The sequence below is a fragment of the Cricetulus griseus genome (genome assembly GCF_003668045.3).
Source record: "Cricetulus griseus strain 17A/GY chromosome 1 unlocalized genomic scaffold, alternate assembly CriGri-PICRH-1.0 chr1_1, whole genome shotgun sequence".
Taxonomy (NCBI): Eukaryota; Metazoa; Chordata; class Mammalia; order Rodentia; family Cricetidae; genus Cricetulus; species Cricetulus griseus.
The window spans coordinates 160,515,049-160,535,176 of record NW_023276807.1 but is presented as its reverse complement, the minus strand read 5'-3'; the positions used below and the strand labels follow the sequence as shown (position 1 = coordinate 160,535,176).

The following is a 20,128-nucleotide window of genomic DNA, read 5'->3' as shown; positions in this document are numbered from 1 at the left end:
TTAGGGGTGACCCACTATTGCTGGAGGAAGAGGGCAAATGAGCAGGAATGTGGACAGCCTCTAGCAGTAAAAAAAAACAGTCCCCGATGACAAGTGACAAAGAAATGAGGACCACAACCCAAAAATCACAAACAACAATCAGCCTCAGAGCCTGGTCCAGACAAGAATTCAGCCAAAGCAGCAGCAGATTCCAGGCTTGGGATGTATAGAAAGGGACTGTCACACTGATGATGCAAACTATGAATGTGTATTGTATTAGGCCTCCAACTTATGCATTATGGATCCAATAGAAAGCATACACTGCTGAATATCAATGTGTTAAAAATATAGGATGATGGAATTCTGACACACAATAACCACTAAAATAGCCATCTAAAACTGCACCTTCTCAGGACCCACGCACCTCCCAGTCCATAGCATTTATGGTTACATGGGAAAATTCTAATAATTACTGGGTATTATTTAAATATCTTATCTAAGAGTAATTCAGTATTTATTTTCTAAATGGTTATCATTTCCAACACTTAAAATTTAATGACTTTTATAGATGGCTGTTTTATCAACTATTTTTAAAACTGTCTTAATAGTTTGATGCATTTCACTGTAGGAAAATGTCTTTTCATTACCTGTCTCTGTGTATATGCACATGTGTATATGGAGATATGTAGGCTTGTGTTTGTCCATGCCAGAGGGCAACCTCAAGTGTTGTACCTCAGTTTTGCCCCCTAGTTTTATGAGACTGGGTCTCTCACTGTTTTAGTATTCAAAGATTAGGCCTCAGAAACCTGTCTTTCTCTACTGGCCCAATACCAGTATTATACACACAAAGCACATGCTAAGCTTTTCACATGGTTTAAAGGATCTAACTCAAGTCTTCATACCTTCACAGCGAGTCCTTGATTAAATGAGTTATCTCCTCAGTTCTCTAATTACCTATCTGCATACATTTTATTCAATCCATGTTTTACATTACCTTGTAGTAGCCACATTTTTTTAAAAGCCAGTGATAGTTACTGTCTTTGCATGAATCAATGTTTGAAAAGTCCAAGAACATAAACAAAGCCAAGGTTTATACGTTTCAAAAGTACAAAGACTTCTAAGGCTAAAGTCACATATTTTTCGTTTATAAATGCATAAAACCAGTACTAGTGAGTTACTTTTTAACGTGACTTTATTGATATAATAACCATATTTTAGAATTTGCATTTCTTGAATTAGTGGATCAAACTGGCACACAGTGTTATTGCAAGCAGGCGATAGCCCCTTTGCTTCTTGACGGTAGGGTCAGGTTTGAGACATCTCAAGTCTTACTGCTCCAAACAACATTTCCAAATTATTATAGTAGAGAAAGGTTGGCCTTTCCCAGATACTCTAGATTATAAAAAAATCTGGATATGGAACATGGACACTTACTTTTTCTGTGTTCTTTCAGCCTGTCTTGCAATATCTATAGCTGCCTTTCTGGCTTCGAAATCTTCCCTTTTCACGATCTCTACTGTCCCCCGGTAGCCTAGCTCCACCAACTGGCGAGCCAGGCTTTCATCCTAAGGGAAAAACCAACCAACAGATGTCTGGGTGAATTGTCTTCAATGTCTACAAAATGATTGTTTAAATTAAGTGCTCCTCTTTAAAAGGAGACAAGAGCTATTACACATGTGAAACTAGCCTCCCGACAGTACCATTAGACACATTTGGTCTTCTCTTTTAACCATAGATACAAGATGAAAAGAGAAAACAGCATCAACCACCAACTTTTCTCCAAGGGATCAGAGAACAAAACTCTGTTGTGTTTTTAAACAATTTATGCAAACAGCAGTAGACAATTAACAGTGTATCTTTAAAGCAATATAATTAGACAATAGTGTGCATTAAAGCGAAGCTTGGAGATTCAACAGCACACAAAGGGAATGGGTTGCTTTCAGAGAGCTCAGTGCTTCAGACTGACTTAAGCCAATTATCTGAGGACACAGAGCAGTATAACTTCAAATGCCACTAAAGAGGAGCAGATGAATTTCCTACTTAGCTAAAAAGATATTGTTCCACATAATAATGGCACCAATAAGAACAGAAAAGTAGACACCCAAGATTATAGCCACAAAATGCCTGGATTTGACGGAAACAAATTTCCCCATAGGATGTTAGACCTGCCATATTTCAGGAATTTTAAAATTGTATCATAAACATTGTTGTGTATATAACATACTCAAAAAATAATAGTTTCTTTCCCATGGCTTAAAGAAGGTATTGTTTTATATGACATTAATAATATAAACTATTAAGCAAACTATTTATGAACAAATAATGACATTAAATGACATGGGAACATTTCAAATACAACGAACACAGCATATGTTATATTTAGACATCAGTAATGAATACAGGACTAACAATTAAATAAAAACCTGAAAAATGCTAGATCACTAATCTATTCTGCTCACCAAGTACCTTACACACTAACCCTGTTGCTTTACTAAGCATTAAAAGAAAACTACGAGCTCCACAGAAAGGTCTTCAGGCACTTACCAGGCCATGACTGTGCAATGCTCCAGGCATAGGAGCATAAAGGCTGTTGTTTGGGTTCAGATGTTCTCTACTTAGCAGACAGACCTCCCTATTGCTGTGTTTAGTTACTGTAAACCACAAAACTAAGCAAATACCTCCACCTAGTGGAATTCATCTTTAGTAGAAAAAGCAATTTGAGGTTTGCTTTTAAACCAAATATGAGTATAAATTGCCCTAAATACACTACTAAAATGAGTTTGTAGAAAGGACTCTACTCAAGACAGTGGGACTCCTCCTCCATAAGAATATAAATTTCTTGTGATCAACACAGAATTTTACATACCGAGGACCTTTGATAAGTTTTTGATTACTTACATACTAAATTTTACATGCCTTCATATCTTAACTCAGTTACACAAAACCTTTCGGATAGTTGTAAAACTAGCAATGCTCATACACACACACACACACACACACACACACACACACACACACACATATATATATATATGTAACTTTGCAAAGGCTGTTGGGAATCAAACAAAAGTCAACCTTGTAGCATGATGTAGCAGGATCGCTATTGATCTCTCTACTGTGAAAATGTAGTTCTAGTATCTCTGGAAACACATCACTAAACAGCAAACTATTCAACCAAATTAAGCACAGGCCCAACACTATCCCAGGGATTTACACCTGGTGGTGTTAAATAAAATCTTAGCTATACAATTATGGCTTGGCTTTTCCCCATCCCTCAATCTAATTAGTGACTACTATCACCACTATCTAAAAGAATATTATCCAACTATAAAATCAATATACCGAAAAAAACAAGATGACAATTTGAAGGTAATTTTAAATTGTATGCAATTTCTCTTTTCTCTGGCCTATAATTCAGAAACGTGATATCTATGTCATGAGAAGGGTAACGGCTAGCCACAGATTTCACAATGCAATGACTACTACTTGATTCCTTATATCTTTTTCCTCCTTTACAGATGTAAAATGTTTGTCGAAGAAAACTTCAAGACATGGGACATCATCTAAATGATAAATTACTTATGGTCTTGCCACTCAGAGATAATCTCTGACACTCAGAGGAATAGCTTTCTGATCATTACTCGGTGTGTGTATAAGCATTCTAGGTTTCCATGAGAAAAGTTTTAAAAAGTATTGAGCAAAACTTCACATGCCCCACCTCTTTAAATCTAATAACATATCATGGATGCCTTTTCATGAAATATACATATAATGAAATTTAGCAATCACACAGTCTATAACTTTGTGAGTACTATACAAGAGTTCATTACTGTGTCTTCTGCTTTCTGCCTTCCATGATGGGCATCGATAAGAATGTGTGTCTTTCCTTTGTTTTTGTTTGTTTCTTACTGTTGGTCACTTCAGAAAATAGGAGATTCCAATACCCATTTCCAACAAATGGGTGAATCATTCAGAGATAAAATTAATAATGAAACACTGGAGTGGAATTATACTTGATTTTAACTTATAAAAGACATATATAAAACATACTATTACAGCAATGTGTGGTGACCCACACTTGGGAGGCTTGAAGCAGAAGGATTTCTGTCAGATGGACCTCACTCACAGTCAATTAAATAATGCAAGTTGAGGTCCCTTAAGAGTAGGTCTAGTATCCTGCTCTGTTTTGTGCCCATTTATTTAACTTGCCATTAAATGATTAGTGCAGCCACCATTGTTGTGAGATGGTGTCTCCTAGCAATAGCAGAAGCTACACCCATGAAGTGTTCTGAGACTATATGGAACTCCTCCAGCCAACGAATCAAAAGGAAAGAAAAATGTAACTCATTCCTGGTACTGGGGATTTTATTTGTTAACATATAAATTTTATTTGAGGTTATTATCTCTTCCATTATATGGTGACTTAGGGTTTTCATTGCTGTGAAGAGACACCATGATCATGGCAACTCTTATAAAGAAAACATTTAATCAGGGTGGCTTGCTTACAGTTTCAGAGGTTCAATCCATTATCATGATGGTGGGGAGCATGGCAACATGCAGACAGATGTGGTGCTGGAATAGCTGAGAGTCCTACATCTTGCAGGCGACAGGAAGTCAACTGACTGTCACACTATAGGAAGCTTGAGCGAAAGAGACCTTAAAGCCCACCCCCACAGTGACACACTTCCTCCAACAAGGCCATACCTCCAATAGTGCCACTCCCTTTGGGGGCCATTTTCTTTCAAACCACCACATATGATGACTCCATTTAAATTCCACTTACATATAAATGGAATTTATATATGTGGAATATATGATATATATTGAATATATATGATATATATCAAATATATGGTATATTATGGAATATATAAATATGGATATTTTACAGTAGTGGTTTTCATGTGGGTTTTCAAAAGGCCTTTAGCATTAGTTATTCTTCCCCATATTCCATCCTCTACTCCACCCTCCCTTCCCCAGCCCATTTAATCCTGTTCTGTATAGAATATGGTATTATAATAAGATGAAAGAAAATTAGAACAGGAAAATTAGAGCCACTCTCTTGGCTTTTTAAAATCCATTTGTTTGCACTGCTTTGTGGGCTTATCAACATAGACTTATCAACATACCATCTTAGCATACCTACTTTTTACATTTTCTTGTGTTATTGACATTTGTTTTCATTGCTGCTGGAGACCATGGGAGTATACAGCAGGTGACAACTAGTATCCCATAGACCAACCCACCAGATGAGTGATTCTTTGATGAGGATCCCCACTTGGAAAGGCCATGGGGTCACTGGTTATAACTGTCTCGATAATTTTTCTCATGTGCCACTAAAACCAGCTATGGGTATTTTCCACACTACTTGTGTGTTTATTTCATGAATACACTGGGCACACATATAGCTGTGGATGGTCAGGAAGATTATTTTCTGCTTAACCTGTATAATACTGATGAAGAGAAATAATGCTAGGATATTTTTCATGACTCTGACTGACATAGAAAAGTAAAAGTACTCTCAGCCACAAAGACAGCTAATTGTAGACTTCACAACAAATTCAAAGCAAACTGGTTGCCCCTGGAGCCAAATATCTGGTTGCCCCTAGAGACATATACATGAGGTCAATTTCCCAGGTGTTTATTGCTGATTCAAGTTCAGAGCATGAAGCAACTTTAGGAGAGAGAACTTTCTCAGCAATGGACTTTCTGCACATACTCTAACCTCAAGGTTCAGCCAACAAACTATCTGTTGTTCAAGCCCTGAATTTCAATGTCACTTTCTGTTTGGGAACCCTGACCACTCAAGAGCTACATGATTACCTAACTCACTGCCTGGTCAGCATGACCTCCCTAGCCTGAAAGAAACTGTGTCATCAGTTTGGCTGTGTTTCTTATTGTTTACTCAAGAAATACTGCATGACCCTGGAAATGTGATTCACATTTGTCCAGAGAAGAAGTGTGAAGGTGTGGAACTGTGTGGAGAATGTAACTGTGTGAAAATAGATGAAACTGTGTATAGAGATGTGTGGCTGTGTAGAAAGTAGATGTAGTTGGGGAGAGAAATGTAACTATGTAACAAGAGATGGAACTGTGTACAGAGGTGTAAGGTTGTGCAGGAAAAAGATGTTTGAATAGAGAGATAGGTAACTATGTAAAGAGATGGCTATGTGAGAGATATTGTCAAGAAAGAGATTGTTTCAGTTGAAATAAAAGAGAAGGTTACCATCAGGAAAGGTGGGCTTGTTCCTTTTTTCTTAAGTTACCATCAGAAAGAGTATGTTTCCTTGTTTACCACTCAGAGAAAAGTCTATCCCTCACTGCATTCATGACTATTTTTTTTTGCATACTCTGAGGAGGCTGCCTCCCTTCATCTCTATCACTTTCCTAAATTCCATCTGTCCCTTCCTGACATGGTTTTCACTGAATATAAATTCTTGGTATGTTTCGATGTTTACTTTGTAAGTGTCCTAAAACTTAGCATCTGAATACAAGTCCATGAGCTGATTTACTTTCGATGTGCTTAACAATATATTAAGATTGTTCATTTATGCACCAAATGTCCCGAGTCTCTCTTTTGCTAACATTAGCAGGTATAAGTTCCTAACATAACCAATATTTAAGTTGGCACAGTCATTTTGTTTAATACATTGGCATGGAAAAACTCATGAAGAAACTAAGTTCTTACAAATTAATAATGATTTGTCCCCTTTCATATCTTAAAACTGGATCTGCTACAGGAGTTACATCTCAGGAGGGAAAGGTATCCTGACTTTTCAGGAAGTCAGGCTGTATCTGGAGCTGCAAAGGGACAACTCTGAAGGCTGGAGCTGCAATAGGACAGTCTGGTGACAAATTTGCCTTCTAAATCACTTAGTCTTTAAACATAAATATTCAAAAGATGTTTATCGTGTTTTATAGTCCATATCATTCTATTTAGATATTCCCTAATATTGGTTACCCTATGTTAATAGTCTTAGTTACAGAATATGTTCTTCTAATATGCTGTTCGTCTTCTCTGTTATTTCAAAAGACATTTTTCAACTGTAGTTTTTAGGATTTGCTGTGCTCTTTTGTACTCATTAATTTTGTTTTTGAGAATTCTTATAGAGTACTAGAACTTTTTATCTTTGGAAATTACTAGTTTTGCTTAAATCCTTTATCTATTTCCTCTTTTCTTTTCCTTTCTTTCTTTTAAGATAAGTTAAATGATAAAATTGGCAAGTTATGCTCATGGGTGTAATAGTGGTATGGAAGTTATGGGTGTGACCAATCACTTTTTGTTTAGATTTAAAACCTACCCCACATGAAGAAATCCATGTTGTGAATCTGGCCAAGAATCTGTTCCTTGGAGAGAAACATCGGCCCTCAAAGTGAAACTGTTATTATCTTCCTAAATTGACATAGTATAAAACTAGCTACTAGGCACTTACCTCTGGCACCCACAGATTCATGCAGTTCTCAGACCTCTTCAGAGAAACTTTTTTGTGAGTGGACAGTAATTAATGTAAAAACTCACAGCAGGTCCAAGTGCAAAGAGCATATGCCTGTGTAGTGCTTGGCTATAATGAGACATCTGTACCACATTCTCTGTCCCCAAGGCTCAGCCAATACTCAAGAGAGTACAGAAATAGCCTGACACCCAGAAGTCAGAGAGGAAGGACCATGAGAAACAGTGATTTCTGCACATGATAGGACTGATGCACTCATGAACCCTCAGAGTTTGCTTACATTAAGACTTGCATAAAATCAAGCCAGTCAAAATTCTAATGTTTGGGGGGGGCTCATTAACCTTCACTCCCAGTGAGAAGCTATTGACAGTTGATGGCTGCTAGGGGAGGGAGAATCATTTTAAGGGTTTGGCCCCTGGTAGAGGCACTGCACTTCAACATATGGCCCACACCTATGAGTATATAGGCAGTGCAAATTTGACTCAGTAAGTCAGGTCAAAAAGGGAGACATGAAGTTGGCATAGGGTGGGACGAATTAGGTGAAGGAGAGGTAAATATGATCAAAATATATACTATGTGCTATGAAGTTCTCAAGGACTAAAATATATTTAAAACTTAATAGCAATATAAATAACCGGGAAAAGTTTCCTCCTTTGTGCTGTATTTTAAGAATTTATTGGCTGTATTTATCTACTCTTGAGTCCCTTCTTATCTCATTTTTCTTGGGGAGGAGGAGGATCTCACCATATTGCTGTGCCAGACCTGATGTGTACTATGAGGCCCAGTTATGACATATTATTACTACCCCAGTCTCCCAAGAGCACTATGGCCATCTTGTTTTAGTTTTCGATGCTGAAGGGTTTCTGTTGTTGTTATTCCAAATTATCCCTGAATCCCTGATGATAAAAAATTATCATCATTTTAAGGCTTTCATCTGCACATCATTTTCATACTGGATTTCAGTGTGCATTTTTAAAAGTTGCTCTTTGATAAGCAGATTTTGCAGCATGTTTCCATCTCTGTGGAGGCACTATTCCCCTCTCATTCTTCAGACTTTGACTCCTCTGTTTTTTTATGTTTCACAGAACTTTTAGAAGATATGGCCCACAGAGCTACACTTCTATGCTGTATTCCTGTTTCAAATGGTGACACTTGTTCTCTGAAATTCCCCTTCATTCCTTTTTAATTATTTTCCTCCATTACTTTTAGTTATTTATTTCTACTTTTTTTATTATTGAGACTATAACTTAATTACATTTCTTCCTTCTCTTTGCTCCCTCCAAACACTCCTTTATACCTCTCCCTACAATCCTTCAATGTTTCATGGCCACTTTTTATTCGTTGGTACTGCATGGATATGAATATATATATATATATATATATATTATATATATATATATATATCCTAAAACAACCTGATGAGTTCATATACTGTTACTTTGTGTTTGCTTTCAGGGCTGGCCATTTGGTACTGGACAACCAACTGGTGTGGTCTTCCCTGGGGAGGGCCACCTCTCCTGCTCCCAGCTTTACTCAGTTGCATATAGTTCTATAGGTACAGTTGAGGCCTTCTGGGATTTCCCCTGTCCTGTTTGGCAAATTAATTGGTGTCATCCTTGTTGAGCTCACAAATGAATGGTCATGTTTTAAAGATGTAGCTTCTAGTATTACTAGGAGGCACAATCACACAGTAAAATCCCTGTTCCTGTTGCTCTTACAATATTTCTGCCCACTCTTTTGCAATGATCACTGTGCCCCAGGTGTGGGAAGGTTTTATAGCTATATCCATTATGATTGAACTCCACAACTCTGCACTTCATTTGGTTGGAGTTTTCTGTATGGTCTCTGTCTGTTGCAAAGGGAAGTTTCCTTGAAGAAGAGTGAAGGCTACACTTATTTGTGGGAATAAAGACAAATGCTTATGGATTTCTGGTAAGAACTGTGCTGGTTTAGTACATTAGTGGTTGTAGAATTCCCTCCACTAACCTTGACTTTACCAGCCCTGAGTAGTTAGCTAGGTTTCCAGTACCAGGCATGTTCTCTCTCTTGTTGAGTGGGTCTTAAGTCTAATTAGAGATATGTTGGTTACCACCAAGATATGCATGCCACTACTGCACCTGCCATGCTGGTCATGTATGTAGTTCATAGATATTACAGTGAGTAGAACTGTTTTATTGCCCCCCTCTGGAAGCTTATACAATGCCGCCTTCTATACCACAAAATCTAATCCTCATACTCCCTTACTAATTTTACCTAAACTTGTCTTTCAAGTTTTGTCTTTTCTGCCCCTATTCAGCTGAATCACTGATTCCATTCCAACAGCATCTTAATAGTGTAAATTGTCTAAAAGATAGGTGCAGAGGGTAGGTTCAAGAGGTCTCAGGCTCTTGGTGAAGACCCAGAGTCCCTAGTTCTTCCTGGCAACCCCTTTCAGCCTTTCCAACCAATCTGCAATGCTATGTGACCCCACCAACCTATGGAATTTCTCTCTAACAGGAACCCAAATCTGCCATACTAGGGATACTCAGGTAGGGGACCTTCATCCTCTTTCCTGTCCTCCCTTCTGATCTCTCTAAACTTACTGTATGGTGAAAATTGCCAGGGAAAAACACCTTACCCCTGACTTAACCCCAGGACCAGGGCTTGAAATCCCATCAATCCCTGAGGTCCCTGAACAGGCAATCCCACTAATCACTGGCCACAAAAATCCACCAATACCAAGCCACCGTGGAAAGCTCAGTCACCCAAGAAACCCTACATAAACTCTGTACCCTGTTCAGTTTTGGTGCTACTTCTTACCCTACCTCCTAGATTCTTCCTTCCCAATGAATCTCTTGAGTGAGGTTTGTTGTATGGTGTGACACTGAGCCCAACTATAACAACTTTTGCCAGAGCCAGAGCAGAGTGGAGCAGAACTGTAATACTTCAACTAGAAAGCCTTCCCTAGTGGATCAGAGCTGTTACACTTGCTTTGGGAAAATTTTCCCTAGAACAGAGAGCTACCTGTAAGCTGCTAAGCTTTCAGTGACTTTGTGGTATTCCTTGGCTCCCAACTGCCAGGACACCTTTCCATCTGAGATGTAATGCTTACATTTGATGTCATAACTCAGATAGGCTATTCCAGTGCCAGTGTTCTCCATTGTGGTCTGAGTTGTATTGGAACCCTATCCCTCATCTCCAGTCCACCTACAATAGACTCATCTTCCAATTCACCAAAAGCTCAGCACCACATCCATCAGGAACAATCCTGATTCCCTTTGGTCAGTGTAAACACTTCCCTGAGTCCAAGGAAGTAACCTTTGAGTATCCAGTACCCCTCTGGTACTTTTGGATACAGAAGTACTCCCAGCCATGGCCTTTAAGGCTATGGCTGGAACCTTTTCACTTGACCACATCCTACCACTCTCAGAGCTGCAATCCTGAAATTTCCTTAGGGCCAAATTGGTTATTGCGCCCCTTCCTGCCCTCTTTTCCCATCATCCCCCCTGGGGCTGCCCATAATCCCACAGTTTCTCTAGGCCCTCATGGCTTTTGTGATCCCATTCCTGACCCTTGCCCATGGATGAGATCCTTCTCTTAGAGCTCAGTTTTCATCCCACCTTCTGGCTTCTATGAAAGCCCTATTACCAGGCACTGAGTCTCTCCCCTGGCTTAGCCAAACTAGACCCCTGACACCCATTTGAGTGTGGTAACAACCTACTGAACAACTTGGTCCTTGCTTGGTCCTGTAGCTGCTGGAGTAGAAAGGTAAAAGTGAAAATAACTTATAATTTGACTGCCATAATCTATAGCTTTTGATTCTGGCTAATTTTCATGAGTGATGTTTTTTAATTTGTAAGATCTTTATAAAATGCTAAATCTATACAATGGAAGAAAGATAGCATCTTCAAAAAATGGTGCCGGCACAACTGGATTCGGACATGCAGAAGATTGAAGATAGATCCATATCTGTCACCATGCACAAAACTTAAGTGCAAATGGATCAAAGATCTCAACATAATTCAGCCACACTGAATCTTCTAGAGGAGAAAGTGAGAGATACCCTTGAAAGAAGTGGCACAGGAGACCGTTTCCTGAACATTACACCAGTAGCACAGACATTGAGATCTTCAATTAATGAATGGGACCTTCTGAAACTAAGAAGCTTCTGTAATGCAAAGGACACAGTCAGTAAGACAAAACGACAGTCCACAAAATGGGAAAAGATCTTCACCAGCCCCACATATGACAGAGAGCTGATTTCCAAAATATACAATGAACTCAAGAAGCTAGCCACCAAAACACCAAACAATGAAATTAAAAAGTTGGGTGCAGAACTTAATAGAGAATTCTCAACAGAGGAATCTGAAATGACTGAAAGGCACTTAAGAAAATGCTCAAAATCCTTGGCCATCAGAGAAATGCAACTCAAAACAACTCTGAGACACAACCTCACGCCTGTCAGAATGGCTAAAATCAAAAACACCAATGACAATCTATGCTGGAGAGGATGTGGAGAAAAAGGAACACTCCTCCATTGCTGGTGGGAGTGTGAACTTGTAAGACCACTCTGGAAATCAGTATGGCGGTTGCTCAGAAAAATGGGAATCAGTCTACCTCAAGATCCAGCAATTCCTCTCTTGGGTATATACCCAAATAATGCACATTCATACAACAAGGACATATGTTCAACCATGTTCATAGCAGCATTGTTTGTATTAGCCAGAACCTGGAAGCAACCTAGATGCCCCCAACTGAAGAATGGATAGAGAAAATGTGGTATATTTATACAATAGAGTACTACTCAGCAGGAAAAAAAGCAATGGAATCTTGAAATTCACAGGCAAATGGTTGGAACTAGAAGAAACCATCCTGAGTGAGGTAATCCAGTCACAAAAAGACAAACATGGTATCTACTCACTCATATATGAATTTTAGACCTAGAGCAAAGGATTACCAGCCTACAATCCTCTTCACCAAAGAAATTAGGAAACATGGAGGACTCTAGGGGATAAATGCATGGACCCCAGGAATGGGAAGGGGCAGTAACTCCTGAGCTAATTGGGGGCATGAGGGTAGGGGAGAGAGAGCTGCCAGAATGAGAGCAGAAGAGGAGAGAAGAGGAAGAAATGGATGAGCAGAAATATTGAGTTGGGGGAAGAATAGAGGAGAGCAGGGTGAGAGATACCATATTAGAGGGACCCATTTTAGGTCCAAGGAAAGATCTGGCACTAGGGAGATTTCCAGAGACCTACAAGGATGACACACTGAAGATATACACTGAACTGAACTCTGGAACTTAGTTGCAGAGAGGGAGGAATGAAGAGTGAAGGGGTCAGTACCAGGCTGGTGAAACCCACATAAACAGCTGGCCTGAACAAGGGGGAACATATTGACCCCAGATGCTGTCTGGGAGGCCAGTACAGGACTGATCCAGACCCCTGAACATGATGTCAATGAGGAGGCCTCTGCACTCTAGGGGGCCCCTGGTGGTAGATTAGTATTTTTCCCTGGTGAAAAAGGGGACTTTGAGAGACCATCCCATGTGAAGGGATGCACTCTTGCCCTGGATACATGGGGAAGGGCCTAGGCCCAGCCCAGGATGATGTGGTAGACTTTGCAGCGCCCCTGTGGAGGGCCCTACCCTGCCTGGGAAGTGGAGGGTGGATGGGGTCGGGGTGGGGTAGGAGGGGTGAGGGTGAGGAGAGAGAGGGGGAGAAGGGATTGACACGTGAAACAAGCTTGTTCCTAATTTGAAATAATAAAAAATATGTATATAAAAAGATCCTTATAAAGTTTTAATTTAAAAAAAAAGAATCTTAGTCATGGCCGAGTGATTAAGGCGATTGACTTGAAAATAAAAGAATCTTAAATATTACCTAGTGTAGCCCCTTCATTTTTTTCAGATGAAGAAATATGATTTCGAAGTGATTTAAAACACAATATCACACAGTTGAGTCTTGGAATTCATAGCTGTTCTGACTATAGCACACTATATATTTGTCCTATTCAAATAAGCCCAAGAGACCTGTTGCACAATACTGTAACTATAGTTAGTAAAAATATATTGTTGAAAGTATTAAGAAGTAGATTTTAAATGCTTTCACAATAAAGATTATACATGTGTGAGGTAGCAAATGTTGTCTCTATTTTATCCTACACTGTGTATATTTCAAAATATCACATTCTACAAGATAAATATAATTGTGACAATTTTTAAAAACTTAAATTAAGCCTGGAAATGGTGGCGCACACCTTTAATCCCAACACTTGGGAGGCAGAGGCAGGCGGTTCTCAGTGAGTTCAAGGCTAGTCTGCTCTACAAAGTGAGTTCCAGGACAGCTAGGACTGTTACACAGAGAAACCCTGTCTTGAAAAACCAAAATTAAAAAATAAATAAAGCAAAGGAAGGAAGGAAGGAAGGAAGGAAGGAAGGAAGGAAGGAAAGAAAGAAGGAGGAAGGGGGTTGCTTTAAACAGCATGATCTAGGAGTAATTTGCTTGAGGTATTACTAATGGAATTCTTTAGATTCTACCTTCCATATCACTTAAATAGGTGATTACCTTGCAGTCACATTTGAAAACATAAGTGTCTACAACCAACAGCACTTTAAAAGTTGTCATTAGGGTCAATAAGATGGCTCACAAGTAAATGCACTAATCCCTACACCTGGTGGTTTGAGTTTGATTCCTGGGACCCACGTGATGGAAGGAAATAATCAACTATCACAATATGTAGTTGCCTTAATAATCAACTTCATCTTATTTTTTCATGAAAGTTAAAAAGATCTAAATAATTCCAAATTTAAGAGCACATGTCATTCCCTCAACAATGTTACCATTCTGTGTTTTGGAGATTTCTAAAATTCTGACTGATTGAATACAACATAGTAATCTCTTATGTCTAATCAATATTAACATTTTTAGTTTCTTACCTGAAAATCTGTGTCTAAAAAAAAAATCTGTCCTTAGCCTTAAGTTTGGCAATGTTCTACCTGGGCTACAAAGACAATTTTACCTATTAAGATATTACCCATGTTTTTGATTTTTTTTTGTGGGATTTCTTTTAACATTCGAAAGCTTGTATGTAAACACAGAAAAGCAGCATTATTTTTTCCTTCATTTCAGTGTCTTAGATGCAAGGAATAACAAAAATAACTTCTGTGTTTAAAAATACTTCTGTGTTAAAAAATTTGTCTGACAGTCAGGGCGATGGGAAAAGTGACTTGTTGCCCAGCCCGACAACCTGAGTTCAATCCCTGGGCTCATAAAATACAAGTTCAGAACCAACCCTAAGCTGTCCTCTGACTTTTAATGCACGTGTGTACACACAACTGTAATTGCAGAAGTTATCTGTGTAATAAACTTAAAAGCTTGGTTTGTGGTTGTTACTTTTTTAGATATACCACGTACTTATTTTCACATAAAAATCCAAAAAACAAAAACAAATTCTGTTTGCCTAAGATTATTTTCATTCCGTGGCACCTAATATATTCTGAAGTCAAAATATTTTTCAAACAAGTACTCAAGTGGTACTTGTGAAAGTAAAAAACGCTTCGGGGGAACAAAAGAAAATAAAAATAAAAATAAAAAAGGTCCGAACACTAAAACGTTATGTGACTGCCTTGCACAGGAGAAATGGAGTTGGCCAGGTTCCAATCCCTCCCAGACTTCGCTGTGGCTGACCCCTGGAGAATGGTGCTTGTTCTCTTTGTCCTGAAAGGGAGGTGGCATCTTGGGGCCCCAGGGCTTTGGGTCTCAGGCTTGCAGAACCCACCAACTACTGTTTTCCTGCCGCTCAGCCCTCGATGCACATGGTAACTGGTTCCCACAGGTTTAGCCCTTCCGTCGTTATAATTATTTTACAAAGACCCCGAGTCACACAACCGCCTGTCTGTGCTGCACACCAGCGCTTGCAGTGATCTGGGACTGCGGAGGAAGCTTCTGGAAGCCTGTGACCCGCCATCCGCGCCGCCACCGCCAGGAGGCGACCGAGCCCCGCCGCGGCCCGCAGGGTGGCCCGGCGCTTACCTCCAGGTAATACAGGTCCACCGTTGTGATCTGCGAGTCCAGGAAGTCTTCATAGGTGTTGAACTGCGTGACGATGTTATCCACAGCGGACATCCCCTCGTCCTGATCCATCGCGGCTATACCAAGCGTCCCTAGCGACCGAAGTGGGGGCGTCCCTAGCAACTGAAGCTGGGGGCGGGGCTGTACACTCAGCGCTGCGCTAATCCCGCCCCAGTCGGTGTCCAGGTAGGCTTCTGCCTGACTAACCCCTGGGAATGCGTCCAAGGCGAAGTCACCCTGCGATGCAAACTCCCACCTACGGCTTAAAAACTACAGCATCTCTAGGGTGTTCCGTCAAAATGTGCTTTCTCAGTATTTGCAATAAGTACCTTGTAAGAATATGATCACAGAAATTCAGAAGAAATAGTATGGCTAGCTGCATCACAGCAAGATACACATGTGATTTTGTTCAGTTGTATGCATTACATCTAAAGGCAAGTTATTGTTAAGTTTGAATACAAGGGACAATTTATAAACTTCCCGAACGAAGCAAGCTTAATGATGAGATCTTTAAAGACCTCCTTTGTCCCTAGGTTCTGCGTTTCATTCCCTTTACTTTTTGTTATTTAAAATTCAGTAAGTGAACAACGAGAAATCTTGCTTTCCTGAACCTTTCTTTTCTTTTAAAAATGGGGGGAATTCTAATCATGGAACTGTGTATGCCATGAGAACACTTGGCATTGTCTTATATTTCTATTTACTCATTTCTTAAAAATACTATGAGTAGGGGCTGGAGAGATGGCTCAGAGGTCAAGAGCACTGGTTGCTCCTCCAGAAGACCTGGGTTCAATTCCCAGCAACCATGTGGTGGCTCACAACCATCTATAAAGATATCTGGTGTCCTCTTCTGGTGTGCAGGAATATATCCAGGCAGAACACTATACATAATAAATAAATCTTTAAAAAAGAAAATACTATGAGTATAGAATTGAGCTTTGCTTTGGGCCCTCCTGAAACTTCTTTCTTATTACAGCTGACCCCCACAGCTGCTTCTACCCTGGAAGCTTAAACGCTTGATGCTGTGCCAAGGGGACTTCCAACCATCCCATCCTTTTAGAACTCAAGTCAGATTCTGCAATAAATCGTCCATCTATTACAGGGGCAGGGGTGGTTATCTGTGGACCCCAAGTCAAGCTGGGACTGTTTAGGACCCCAACTTGTTCAATAAGTAGTATCTTTATTAAAATAAACAGCTACCAACAATTTGTATTGTATAATTATCCTGAAATCTAGAGAAATTAAACTCCAAGAATGAAGACAAAATCCATGTCATTTAAAATGTTCCTGCTGATAGGAAAGAGAGGTTTCTGTACTACCTATCAGGTCCAAAAGAAACTCAGGACAAATGACTAACTGTCATGTCAGGATACCAAAGCACATGCTGGCCTCCAGATTCTCACAGCATCTAAGCACCAAGTACCTGTTACAGAGACCATGCTGGCTCCCTGGCTCAGCTCTTTTTTTACTCTACTCCCTGCCCCCACCCTAAAGGTTTCCAACACATGGGCTTCCCTTCCCATAACTCCTCATTCCTTTATAACTCTGCAGTTTAGTCCATGTGCTATCTTGGCTCTCTCTTAGTCCCCACCATCTCTCTCTCTGCCTCCTCTCTCTTGATCCTCCCCCCTCACTCCTCCTGCCCCACCACCACTTTCATGGCCCAGCTCACTCCTGGCCATACTCAGTATATTACTTTCACTCCCTGATCTGGGATCTTCCAGATGCCTCTGCCTGCCCTCTCCTTCATAGACACAGTACAAAACTTTCCCTCAACCGTTTCATCCATCTGGTGCTGAAGCCCCTGCTTTGTACACTAACTAAGTTCTGAGTCCTTCCTGAAAAAGACATTATTCTGGGTGTGTGGAGAACAAGAGAAAGCTTAGAAAAGTATCTGCCACTTATGTACACAGAATGTAATAATTAAGGTAACTTTACCACATTTCAGCCCTGTCCTAAATACCATCCAATCATTATTTCATTTCATCACAACCTTAAACTCACTAGGAAAATAGCACTGGTGTTGCACTCAACCTGGAGACAGAATGAAGTTGAATGACTTGGCCAACATTTCAGGGGTAAAAACTAACATCACAAAAATAACAGCAGTCCTTTCCTCACACACAGGGAATGCAGATGCAAAGAGGGGTTGTCAGGAGCTGTATAAATCTAAATACAAAAGTTTGTTTATTAGAGAGAAAAACGTGTGCTAAGAAGCATGGGTTAAAACAAATCTAGAGGCTGTAAGAGCAGCTTCTAAACTGGAGAGGCGGGCAAGAAACACAAGAACTGACTAGGATGCAGGGACCGTTCAGTAGCAGTGAGGGCACAGGAAAGAATCCTGAGAGGGCAAAACTGACAAGAGAGAAAGGAGCTGAAGTGAAGCTGTGTCAAAGGATTTGCAGAAGAGAAAAGCCATGTCCTTGAACAAAGGAAGCTATGATGACAATGGCTTCAGGTATAGAACCAAGTTGTTGCATGTTGCTCAAGTCTCAGGAGCACCTGGGTGTATTTGTGTATTACATCTATTTTTTTTTGTATCCTCCCATACCAAGGCTTTATCATTTCCTTGAAATAATAAAACACTTGGGGAAATGTTTGAATTCCTGACATTCTGATATAAGGACCATTTTTATCTTCACTATCCTAGATGATCCATTGCAGTTGTATATTTAAACTGACCATACATCATTAAACTGACCATGTGGCCGGTAGTTCTTTGGTGAAATCATCCTTAAATCATATAAATTTAAACAATTGTTAAAATATTTCTAATCAATGAGTCCAAAACTGTCAACTCTAAACACTACATTTCAACAAATAGTGTCTCCATTAGTAGTGAAAGGAATTTATAAATTTAGCCTATTCTATACAGAAAGGCTTAAATTACAGTAAGACTACCAACATAGTCTTCTAAATTTTCACTTTGAGCTAAAAAACACTTTAGATCTGTGCCTGAGAAACTCCATGAAAGAGTGGCAACTATGAAATAGAATTAAGCAAGTTTCTTTCCTATGGTGAGACCTTTGTTATGACAAAAGAAATACTTTATTTTGAAAATCATGAATTCCTTTGAGTCTGGGACTTTTAAATATTTAATCCTGAAATTTAGCACCAATTCCAGAAATTCTATTCTTTGCTAAAAAGACAAGTAAGGATTATCTGTATTCAAAACAAACTCCAAGATGTAAGAGAGAAGAAACGTATGGAAGGGTAAGAAAATGCACACCATATTTTGCTTAGTTCCTGAGTAAAGAAAGGCATAAAGGTCATAAGAAAACCAAGCAAAAACATTTCTTTGAAACAAACAGGTTTTTTTCTATACTCACTAGAAAGAGATAAAGCCATTTCAAATCAAATTCCATCTTTTTCTACCTCCAGATATTTAGTAATATTCTATACTTGCTGGGAAAGTAAATAGAAAATATAGTTTAGTATGTTGACATGATAGAAAGGGGTGCCATGCTAATTATGTTAATAAATGCTAAACACTCTGAGTAAGAAATTGAGGTCCCATTATGATGGACTTAATACATTACCATATTGTAGGAAAGAAAAACATATGCTCACTCTAATAAGATAAGCGATTTGTGTCTGATGTTGCCCAACTGCTTATTAAGTGCCTGTGATTGCAGGTAAGGGCTGTTGCTTAATCATGAGCCAAGGAGAGCTTTTTTTGCACTTTGTAATAATGATGACACTGAATGTGTTTAAGCTATTTCTTTTGATGAGGTCACTGGACTTCCAGTCTTGTAACTTAGCGTGTTGAAGTTCATGTTCCACTGCTTCGCAGTCACAAAGACATAGTTATTCAAAAGTCATAGTTTATGAACTTTCCATTCTTCTTCAATAACTGACAATGTGAAATAGAGTGTAGAAGAAAAACAATATAAAATGGATTTGTTCCAAGGTTTGGGATGAGCCAATATCAGCAGCTGATGAAAAACAAAAATCCACTGTCCTATATGTTATGTGATGAATCTCCCACTCTTAGCATCTCTTAGTTGTCTATGGTTCTTTATCTAGGGGCGGAGTCCAATAACATTTCTTTCTCCCATGTTAGCTTTGTTTATTGGTGCTGTCTTTGTCCAGAGTTTGTTTAGGCAGACATGTTTTTGAGGTATTATGAGTGAAGCTTCCCTGTCATTTCTAGGAGTCACAATCTTATAGCAGATTTCCTGGTCCTCTGGCTCTTAGAATCTTTCTGTCCCCCCTTCCAATTGTTCCTTGAGCCTTACATGCAGGAGTTGTGTTGTAGATGCATTCATTGGGACTGGACAACCCTGGATCAATTGTTCTCTACATTTTGATCAGTTCTTGATTTTTCTAATTGTCTCTTGCAAAGAGAAGTTTCTGTGGTGAGGGTTAGAAGCATCAATCATTAGTGTGTATAATGCTAAGTGATTAGAATGCAGTGGAAACTTGTGCTGGTTTAGTAAAGTGGGACTGGTAGTTTCTCCTTTAAGTCCCATGACTTTACAAGCTCTGGTTAGGTGGCTAGGTTTCCAGTACCAATCATGGTTTCCCTCCTTGTGAGCAGGCCCTAAGGCCAATTAGAAGGGTGTTGGTTACCATAAAGCATTTGTTACACCTTTCTTGCATGCTGATCTTTGTTATGGCTCATAGGTGTCACATCTGGTAGAACTATTGGTT

At 39.4% G+C, this 20,128-nt stretch overlaps 1 protein-coding gene across 2 annotated transcripts in view; it reads right to left on the bottom strand.

Annotated features, from left to right (window-relative positions):
* Cfap299 (cilia and flagella associated protein 299) overlaps positions 1-15,550 on the bottom strand; it is a 435,850-nt gene extending 420,300 nt beyond the window's left edge. For both annotated transcript variants that reach the window (XM_035453289.1, XM_027387660.2), the window contains exons 1-2: positions 15,440-15,550; positions 1,414-1,544 (exon numbers count right to left, since the gene is read on the bottom strand). In XM_035453289.1, coding sequence (XP_035309180.1) covers positions 1,414-1,544; positions 15,440-15,550 — 242 coding nt within the window. The remainder of the gene's footprint in view (positions 1-1,413; positions 1,545-15,439) is intronic.
* Positions 15,551-20,128: the final 4,578 nt, after the last annotated feature.